Source organism: Mesitornis unicolor, unplaced genomic scaffold (genome assembly GCF_000695765.1).
Source record: "Mesitornis unicolor isolate BGI_N332 unplaced genomic scaffold, ASM69576v1 scaffold18232, whole genome shotgun sequence".
In the NCBI taxonomy this organism is placed as follows: domain Eukaryota; kingdom Metazoa; phylum Chordata; class Aves; order Mesitornithiformes; family Mesitornithidae; genus Mesitornis; species Mesitornis unicolor.
The window spans coordinates 2,103-13,454 of record NW_010171484.1 but is presented as its reverse complement, the minus strand read 5'-3'; the positions used below and the strand labels follow the sequence as shown (position 1 = coordinate 13,454).

Genomic DNA, 11,352 nt, shown 5'->3' with positions numbered 1-11,352 from the left:
TAAAGAACTATTCTCGATTGCTAGGAATAAGCAATAAAAACACATTAGTAGTTTTAAATCATATTCTCAGTCTGTAGTATTCTACAGTACACTAAGATACATTTGGAAAACATAAAATTAAACCCTCTCTTCAACAGGCCATGCTGCACCTTATCAAAATGAACTCTTGGTATTTGAACAGAAGGCTGACATATTTTGCCCGTAGTGATTTTAGATATCACTACATCTAATACAGCAGAGTATTTTCTCTTTCATGCAATGGCCATGAAAGTGTCTAGGATGGTTGTCAGGTTGGCCAAACCTTTTCTAAGCAACACAGAAATTAAAGCACAAAACTGTACTGTCCACATTTACCTGCAAGTCTTGGCATAGCCTCAAACCAACTACAGTAACAGCAACTACTGACTCTATCCTTAATACTTACGTAAGGCTAAATAACAGAATCACAGAATCGCTCGGTTGGAAAAGACCTCTGAGATCATCATGTCCAACTGTTCCTGTCTACCCCCTAAACCATATCCTTAAGTACCTCATCTACCCGCTCTTTAAATACATCCAGGGATGGTGACTCCACCACCTCCCTGGGCAGCCTGTTCCAGCTTCTGACGACCCTCTCAGTAAAGAACTTCCTCCTTATCTCTGACCTGAACCTCCCTTGGCACAGCTTGGTGCCATTTCCCCTTGTTATAACTTGTATAACTCCTATAACCATGAGAAAGAGCAGTAAGTTTACCACCACAGGCAAACCTATCAGGACTCTCCCAACTGTACTTCATATACCATTCAAAAAAACAACATTGCTCAGAAAGCTTGCATACTTCTGTACACAAATATCTGTGTGTTTTCTACTATGCAATCACTCTTTCTGGTCATGAACAGTAAATGGTCACAATCAAGCAGGGTTTTCTTAAACTAAGATTCACATATTTCCAAGGCTTTTCACATTCCACTTCCCTGTTTCAAATAAAAACAAATTTCACGTTTGATAAGTGATACCTGGAAGAAAACACATGTTATTTTCTGAGGTTTTATGCCTCAATCAGTCATACTTACTGAAGTCCACTCTGTCCTAATCTGCCATTCACTGCAGATCTTCAGCTGGCAAGTGCTGGTTGTCTCTGGCTTCTCCAGGTGATGACAGCGGTACTGCTGAACTGTCAAGGTACGATTCGCATACATTTGCCGGCACAAGATCTGTCGATGCTGCATACCAAGGCCACATGTTTTGCTGCACTCAGACCACTCTCCTATATCCCAGCTAAAGAAAGAGGGGAAAAAAAAGAGGACATATTTTCTCAGTAAAGATTTCTCCGATACTAAACAGAACTCGAATGACATGATTAGGATGCTGGTACAGAGTCTTACAAAATAATACTTAAGACTCTGCACGCATAACTTAATCCTTTATGGAGACTACATTATATACTTGTGACAAATCTGCCATTAGTGATTAATAATAATGAGCCTGCACACAGCCTGCATGATTCATGGTTTTCAAACATATTACAAACATTAATTAAGCCACTAATGCCTGTTTGGATTTTTAAGAATCTATTCATGATATATATTATCGCTCTGATGACATGTCCCAAATATTTTGAGATGTGTTGCGTGATTTTTTCCGCAGCAAAGGCTCTAAAAAAGGACAATACCACATAAATCACATAACGCGCATCCAGGCATTCATCCCTCAGTAAAACTGAAATAGCAAATGATAAGCAGTGAATAAATACATTTTATTTTAGAGATGAAAAAACTCCCTAGATATATTCCTCTTATCATCCCAAGATTTCACTGTATTTGTTTAATTACTTTTGTATAAACATGTCATTTTCCCCTTTCAGTTTTCATTTCAAGCATGAAGACATACACAAATAAGGGAAGTACTCTCATGGAGAATAAGCGAAATCTCCGTAATCTTTTTAATAAATATTTATGTATCATTGTTTATATTCTTGATATTATCCTGTGTAAACAAATGAGTTGTTGGAAAGAGAAAGGTGAGAAAAATGCTTGGTGAGAGAAGACAACTCCAAGTAAATGGCTTCAGAAGTTCCTCAGTATCTGATATGCCCTAGGAAATAGCCTGGTGGGCATCTTTAACACTGTGACAGCACTTACACCACTAGAAACTTCTGTGGGATGCCAAGCAGCTGCTTGCTGCTCAGAAAAGAACTGAAGAATGTAACCACAAGAGAGATGGAAAATACAGCTGTGGAAATAAAGTTGCTATAATGGCAACTGTGTTTAACCCTTTTCTCAATACACACCATGGGTGAACTGACCTACTTCTTTGTTTTTGTATTAAAAAGAAGTTTCAGCCAATTGCAAGTCACGGTCACCTGATGGCAAGTGTCCTTTCAGAAGGCAATCACACCTGAGCTGGTTCTATCAGTGTGCTGGAAACAAGGACCAGCACTTCAGAATCCAGTCTTTAAGCTGAAGAACTACTGAATTCCAGGAAAGAGAGGTGATGTTTATGAGAAGGCTGTTGTGAGCACTATCAGCCTAATCTCATCTTGTGGGTACTACAGCACACTGATCCGATGTGTAGTGATATAACCTACAGAGCCTCTAGAAGCCTGTCACTTGGAAAAAATTACCCATGGAGAGACCACACATAGTGTGCATGCCTGAACAATCACACAAATTCTGAGAAATTACTACACTCACTTGTTGCCAATCACCCTTTTGTCTTCTCTGAATGCTACTGCTTCCTGTGAAGGGGAAGAAAGCCACCAATAACTGAGAAAAAAGTATCCAGTACACTTTATGACACAAATGTGTACTACTTAGAAGTTCAAACTAGTTTCCTACTTAGAATAGCCACTTTCACATGCAAAACCTCAATGACATTGGCTTATTTCACTTGACTTAAATTGTGTATCTTACAAAGCTGGACATGGGAAGAGGTTGCAGGCCTCCTCTTCTGGAATGGGTTTGGTGCTGCTGTCACAGTAACTCTCAGATACCTCCTCGTGAGTGATTCTGTTGACGCAGTGGAAAACTGGGTACTGTGACCCTGAAATGAAGAAGAAAATTAGGTGATGCATTGCAAAAGACTCTGCAGTATAAGCCATAACAGTAGCATCCAACACTGATGCAGTAAGGAAAAGCTTAACAGTAAGAAATGCAGATTTTATCCAAAATTTCCAAATGTGAGAGCTGAAGGCTATACTGTTTGAGTTGTAGTATTAAGAGAAGTTCTTAGCATATAGAAAGTACAGCATGGCATTGTAGGAAAGGCTGAGAAAACATGCTCCTTGGTCTGCATGAGTTCTTTATTGTGCAGAGAGTACAAACATTAAGTGTTCAGGGAATCCAAAAAAATGCAGCCAAGCAGCTGCAACACAGGCTTGAGAGGAGGAAAAAATTAGCAGTCATTCTGCTGTGCTTCTGGAAAGAGACTGAGCATCCCTGATTTTGAGTTACATGAAGGGTAAACACATGAGAATATTATCCACTTTACCAGTTTTCTGACAAGATTCCTAAAGTAAAGCTTACAGGTTAAACATCACTGTGGACTACAGACTCACTAAGAATTCCTACTCTCCATATTTAATGCTCGGTCTTTAAATAATTTTCATGATAGAGCAGAAAGACAGAACTCTACTTCTATTACCACTGCAAATTGACTATCAAAATGATGACAAAGCACAAGGTGCTACCATGCCTACTTGTATTTGGTAAGTGAAAAGTACATTAACAAACTTCCTGACACATAAAACAAAGAAGAAAAAGTCAGGGATGTGAAAATCGGGGGCAGCTTTGGCTGCAGTGGTAGTGTTCAGGTTGCTAAGAGTAGGAACCAGGGCAAAAAGAGAGACTGCAGCCCTGAATTTCAGAAGAGCGAACCCAAACTCTTCAGACATCTGCTAGGAAGAATCCCATGGGATAAAGTCCTAGAGAGAAGAGGGGCCCGGGAGGGTTGGTTGCTATTCAAAGATCACCTTCTCCAAGCTCAATAAAGGTCCATCTCAACAACCAGGAAATAAAGCAAAGGTGGCAGGACGCCTGCATGGATAAGCAAAGAGCTATTAACTAAACCTAACATAAAAAGGAAGTATAAGAGGTGCAAGCAGGGGCAGGTGATCCCAGAGGAGTACAGAGATGCTGTCTGATTGTGCAGGGAGGGGTTAGGAAAGCAAGACTAACATGGAGTTGAATCTGGCAAGGGATGTGAAAGGCAACTCTAAAAGTACATAAACAGCAAAAGGAAGACTAGGAGAAATACTCTTTTTAGTTCTTTTCAGACAGCACAGAAGTCTGCTGATTCTCTCTCAAGCATGTTTAGACCATGTAAAGCGGCAGGAGTCCCTCCTCCCACTATGGTACAGCAATGGCACAGGACACTCCCATAGTAACAGGAGTCATTTGGTTACAAGTAAAACAGGGCTTATCCAAAGAGAAATGGTCAAGGTACAACGCACAACTGCCAGTTCAGCCACTTGAATCTAGACCCACAGGCTTAAAAATGCAGTGATTTTAGATGTTTTAGGCTATCCAACAAACAAGTAGTTCCAAATCACTAATTATTTCTTGGTACTGAAGCCTTATTAGTGCAGATATTGAGTTACGCAGATAAAGAAATCACAAACAGGAAAATTAACTCTGAACTGAAAAAGAAACACTTTGCTTAGGTTACACCTAACTTTCTTCCACTGAATGAAACAAACACAAGTGGAATGCTTCTCAACCACACAAGCAGATATACAGTTTACACTTCTTCCCACAAACTTTTCCTAGAATGCTTTCCTTCTCGGATTTCCTGTTTGTCATTTTGCCTTTGAAACAAAAGGATGATGTGTGATCGTTCTGAATAAGGCAATATTTTTAAGGTAACACTATACTGACTGGCCTTGAAATTAACAATATACTTCAGAATTTAGGGAAATACAGTGCACAACCTGAAGACAGAGTCATGAATGACTAATTCTCAGTGTTTGAAATCAGAAACAGAATGAGATAAAAACCAAAATTCAAGTGGTTTAAGCAAGCACTTTTTCAATAGAACTGGAAATAGGTCTGGAAAACCTATGTTTATCTAGGAAAGCTACCGGTCTATCTCAGGAACGCACCCTATACAACAGTGTCTCTACAGGCATCAGAAAGATTACAGAAAAGTGGGTTTTTTCCATGCTACTGACAAGATAAGAAGAAGCAGGGCAGAAGTTACAAGTACAATAACTTCATATTTCTGCAAAATAGACTTCTCTTTTCCTTAGATCAAAATATAAGTCTGCAAATTTACAAAAACCAAAACTGCCATGCCTCTGAGTCAAAGGGAAAAAAGTCCCATCTTGCCTAGAAAACCTAGGCAATTTGCACAGAAAACTCAGCTGCATCTCTGTTGGCATTTATGTCTAAAAAGAGCGTAGAAAAAGAGCTAGGTTGTAGCAGTTAAAGCTTATATACCTCAAACGTGGGTTAACTAAAGCCTGCACAGTCAGTGACACTGATTCGTAAGATTATTGACACTGCAAGTCTTAGGGCACTGGACTGAAGACCAGTTTTCTCCAGCTTTCCATTTCTAATTATCAACTTGAACTCACAGTCTTTGTCTTAAGATCTGTGGTATATTCACTCCACATTTTTTACTTCCTGGAGCTCAAAACCTCTACAGATTTAATGGTAACAGCTAAATAATTTAAAAAATGTATTATTATATTTTGAAATTAACAATTCAAAGATCTCATCCCGGGTTTACTGAAATCAATTTCCTTTGTCACAAAACCAAGAGGTAATTTACACAAGTAATCAAGAACTAGGAAAAAAGGAGACAAATACATTCAGCCATTTATTCAAATAAATAGTGCACTTGAGATCTGTAGTAACTTTAAGTTATGATTTTATGACTTTAAATAAAACATGGGTGGAGATAGTTGATATTAATGATTGGTTGGCACACTTACATTTCAGGATATAAAATTTAAAATTACAAAGTTATATTTGTTTAAGAATTTAATTCTATCAAAAGTAAGGCTTTGTATCTTACCAGCTAACTCATACTAATACTTCAGAAAAAGCTATTATATTTTCTGAAATCTAAGGAAAAAAATCAGCAGTTTGCACTCTCTAACTCCTTTTCTGATTCTTTAAAAAGGTAACAAACACACTACTATGACTGATAACAAATTAGATATCCCAAGTAATTCCCAAGGTGTCGATAACAGTTTTAAGGCACAGGCTGTGCTCACAGAAGATTAAGTAGATTCTAGCAGATCTGTCTGCTCAGTCATCTTAAATGTAAATCTGATGCAAGAGCTGGTGACAGTTCTCATGGGAAGCATTTTCACTTTTAAAAACATTGCTAACAGTCTTTTTCTTCCCAAGCCAAAGTTTTACTGAAAAGTGACCTTGAAATCTCTCAGCTTTTCATCAAAACTGTTTATTTATCCTCTCCTTTTCCTTAGGTAGCACAACAATACTTTTTCTTTCTTCTTCCAACTTAAAATTTCCTACCATTATTTCATTTTCACAGGTTCATTTTGGGAAAAAAAAAATCAGAGAGCATCTATAATCTAAATTTCTGCATGAAGAAATAAAGAAGCGGAAAAAAGGAAAACGTGGCAAAAAGAAGAAAGAAGAAGGCTGGTGCACCTCCCCTATGAGGACCAACTGAGAGAGTTGGGGCTGTTCAGCCTGGAGAAGAGAAGGCTCTGGGGACACCTTATTGCAGCCTTCCAGTTCCTGAAGGGGTCCTACAGGAAAGCTGGGGAGGGATTTTTTACCAGGGCAGGTAGTGGTAGAAGAAGGGGGAATGGTTTTAAACTGGAAGAGGGCAGATTTAGACTGGACATGAGGAAGAAATTCTTTCCTGTGAGGGTGGTGAGACCCTGGCACAGGTTGCCCAGGGAAGTTGTGGATGCCCCCTCCCTGGCAGTGTTCAAGGCCAGGTTGGACAGGGCTTTGGGCAACCTGGGCTGGTGGGAGGTGTCCCTGCCCCTGGATGAGCTTTAAGGTCCAACCCAAACCATTCCATAATTCTGTGATTCTATACTGAATCATACAAAATGAAAACAAAATGTTAAATAGTACAAGATTTATTTCTTTTTTTATCAGCCTATATAACCTAGTTTGACTTGAAATGCCTCAAGGGCATCAGAGATTCACACAGGCTTCTCACACCAAGATCACAAGAAATGTTCATACAGTCTCAACAGTGTCAAGATCCTGCTCTCAAGGTCCAGTTTCTTTTGAATTTAACTTGATCAGAACATGCACATACTTTCCAAATAACAGGAAAGGAGATACTAATTTTTGACAGTTATCTTGCTAAATTTCATGGAGTAAATTTAAGCTGTACAGGAGGCTGAAAGATATCCTTTAAATTCTGTTTTCCCACAATTTTGCTATCATCATTTTGGTTCAGATTTCATTGATATCACTGCCAATAGCTACCAGATCTCTGGCAAGAACTACTTTCAAACGTCCATAAGGTCTATAGGAAATACAACCAAGACTTATACAATATAAAGAAAGAATACATTTACCCTGATGTGTTCCTGCAGCTGCATCATAAATTACCTAATTTGGACACTAAAATTCACCACATATATGATAATCCAGGCACTCAGCAGGTAATACTCATTGATTGCTGCCAAACAATAACCAGGTGCAATTAGGGATTCTGCCCATATGACTCGTATTAAAGACACAGTGTATTTAAATGCCAACCAAAATAATTCTGGTTTACATTCCCTCCTTTTCTCCACAAAAGGTTGACATCAAAAAGTCTGCTGGCTTCTATAGGTTGCATTTTAGCTCTAACACTTTTGCAGTAATTTCTTCGAGGAAAATTTTTTCTCAATATACTGGCAAGCAATTTTGACTGGTATAAATATAGCTAGATTTTTTTTAGCTCTGTCTGTAGCTATAACATGGACACTCATCTGGCCTTGGACCAAGTTCACAAAGTGTCTTCTCAAACTCATTAGGAAGCAAATGTTCCTAATGCATATGAACTGGTGACAGTCAGCTGAGTCCCCTCACTGGTACGTCTTTCTTTCAAAGCTCTGTGATTTTTAGGTGTGGTGATGGGTGATGATGTACAGTACAAAGGATTTAACTTTTTTCACAAAAACTTATTATTACAAATTCCAATAATTGCTTGTACTATGGATTACTGAATCTGTGGTAATCGTGAATGTCTTACGGCAAAGATTAACCTGGCAAGCTTAAAGTAGTCTGCCTATCACATCCCAAAAGCTAATTACAAGTCCCTTCTCAACCCTCTTCATTCCAGCTTCTTCCCTATGAAAACCTTTGTTTTCTGAAGTCACGTTGTTGTTCCAGCAGCATTCAATGAGGCAAAGACATGGCTGATGGAATCGCTGTGAAACCTTCCAGTAAAGATCAGAAAACCACTGACAAAGACACAAAAAGCACTGAAGGTGTAGCTGACATAACTGGAGCGGCCAAATGGAAGAGTAAAGAATGCCAAGGAATGTTTAGGAAAGCAGCTGTGTATCAAGGGAGTGAGAAAGAGCAGCTTGCCATAAAATCCTGAAATATTTCCTTTCAGAAACAAATACCATACATTCCCTTTCAATTGACATACTTTGTATTTCATATTTTTAATTTTGTCGATTCTACTAATTTAAATACAAGCACGCATGTGCCGATGTGTCTTTTGCTTGCAAGTCAACAGAAAACACCAGGTCCAGGAATGTTTCGTGCATGCAAGAGCTGCTGAACAGTCACACTGCTTCTTCCCTCCACACTTCTCCTCTCCCACGCTGGAACCCTCCTATGTGTCATCTATTTTCTATGCATGGTGTATGAAGCACTTACCTTTCCCACATGTAGTAGTGCACTCGGTTTTTCCAATCTGTTTCCAGTTGTGTTCTCGGTTTTGTCTTGGTGGTTGCAAAGCAGGCACCTGGTTTCCTGGCTGATGAGAAGGAAATCTTCCTGGCTGAACAACTGGAAAAGTTCCAACTGACTGTCCAGTGAGAGCATCTGTCTCCCTATGCAAACCCTCATCCTCATGATGTGTACTTTCTGGTATTCCTAACTGACCATTCAAGGGCTCCCCTGATGATGGACAATAACAAAAAAAGTAAAATAATGAGCCTCACTTGCAAAAATCAGTCTGTGTTTTCACCCACTAATAATCACAACTGGAGCATCGTGAAACTTGAATGCAGCCTTAATCTGCTATGCAGAGACTTCCTAATGATGTCTTGCAAAGATTGTGTTGTTTTAAACTAAGGCAATCAAGTATCAGCCAGCAAATACATTAATATCTGAAGAATCTCCAAACACACCCAGTACCAAAACTTCCCAAAGCTTTTCTGATTTTTGTACCATGCTCTGTATTCTGTGTCTCCTCCTGTCACAGCACAGCTGCTCCTCATTACAAACAGACTGCAGACACTTAGAAATTTGTCAAGGCAAGTCACAAACGTTAAAAGTAGGACCAAACTCGCTGGCAAATTTTCTGCTGTCCTTCAGAACTTCATACCAGTGCACACAGCACAGATACACAGCTCAGTGAGGAGCACGAGCTGTCCAGATTCTGCCTTGGGAAGGCAACAGTTTTGTGCTTGATTCTCTCCAGTCAGGAGAGGAAAGAGAAACCGTGAAGGGTTGTTTTAAATTATTTCACGCTCTGAAGAGAAAAATCATGTTCTATTTCATTTTTGAGACATAGTTACAACACTCCAGTGCATGCAAAGCCATGGCTAACATTTTAGCAACACAACTGGTGTTTTACAACTGTTGTTGTAAAATCCCTGCCAGTATTAACTCACTGAAGTTACCAAACCTATGCAGACTTCTCTATCTTCACATGTAAGGTGAAGCTCTGCACCTCATCACACCAATGGCAGCATTTACACTTAATTTAATAGCATAAATTTCTCCATTAGCTTAACGGGTAGAAAAAATCTGTGGAATAATAGGAAATAGTGGCATTTTACCTGGCCTCCTGTGAGCAAGCAACTGAGGACTAATGACATTGTCTCCTGGAATTATATATTCATAATGTATACCTGGGTTAGGCTGCTGATGTATCATCTAAAAAGAAAAATAGCCATATATTCAGTTTTTCCACTTGTTATATTACTAATACGTAAATATGTACTTGAATTGATCAACTGTGTAACATTATTTATCACTGGTCAGGATAGAAAGAATGGTTAATGACTGCAAGAAATGCAAAAAAGTTACTTGTTTCTGGAAAGAATAAATAAACACAGGTTACTAAGTTTGCAAACTGAGCTAGTTTGGGATGCAGAGAAACTGTTTCTCTAAATCTTCTTTGAAAAATGTAAACCTGACATGCTTGGGGCCAAGGTGCGGCTGTGGGCTGCACTGGCCACAGCCTCGCCTACTGCCAGCATGGGCAGCAGAGGGTCACCAGGCCTCACCAGCAAAAGGTCATCAAAACAGTCTCAGACAGGAGGAGCTTGATAGATGCCTGAGGAAACATAACCAAGGAAGAAACAAAGCAGAGAAAAATAAACGCTACAGACCCCAATCTACAAAGCGAGCCAACTGACTTTTTAAAGGTTTAGTGGCTGTACTTGAACCACGCACATGCAGACAGCACACACGTGTTATTTAACGTGTACCATCTCACAAATCAAACTTCCTTTCATCACTGTGCAGCTACCGCTGCACCACTCAATGGAGTCTCAACAACCAACTAACTAAAATTACTAGCACTGTGCCACTCTCGCCATAAGCATTGCTCAATAAAAATCCAGTGAGCAGATTAGGTAGGCCCAAGTAATTGTTACAGCAGCTGAAGGGTGTGCATGCAATCCTCCTGCATCCTTCCACATTAATTTTCAACTGATTGAACGTGTACTACAAGTGCAGACAGACTCCCACTGCTTTACAGCTAGCCACAACAACTCCACCAAAGTATTCTTTATGAAACACAGGCAGGAACCATGAGGTTTTCTCCTTTAAATGTGAAAATGAAGCTGAGCGGCTTCAGAAGGCTGCTGCACAAGCCCATGTGATCTGACATGAGCATGCCTCTGAAGGTCAGTGTCACTTCTTGTGTCTTTGTTTAAGCTGTTAGGCATGATAGCACCTTAGCAATATACGACTTAATGAAAGCTTTTTAAAAACTGTTAGCAGCACACTCTATACCCAACTAGCTTGTATTGCGTTGCTACTGCTGCAGCGAGCCTGAGCATACACACACTAGAAATGCAGGGATGTATCAGTTGCTATTTTCACTAGTCTAGCTTTGATTCCCTCAGTACTGCTTCTACTGCCACTGCTGCTTCAAAAGTCCTGAATGCTTTGTGGGGATTGGTCTGGTAGAAGCCTCAGATTACACTTTCTTAAAGTACATTTTAAAAAAAAACCAAAACAAACTAAACCAAACCAAAC

General features: G+C 39.5%; 1 protein-coding gene across 1 annotated transcript; it reads right to left on the bottom strand.

Moving 5' to 3' along the window:
• Positions 1-1,049: 1,049 nt before the first annotated feature.
• LOC104537237 (thrombospondin type-1 domain-containing protein 4-like) lies at positions 1,050-10,020 on the bottom strand (the record flags this gene model as incomplete). The annotated part of the gene is made up of 4 exons (XM_010180058.1): positions 1,050-1,258; positions 2,893-3,022; positions 8,794-9,036; positions 9,924-10,020. Coding segments are annotated over 4 exons (679 nt in total), but the record flags the coding sequence as incomplete, so codon positions are not given.
• Positions 10,021-11,352: the final 1,332 nt, after the last annotated feature.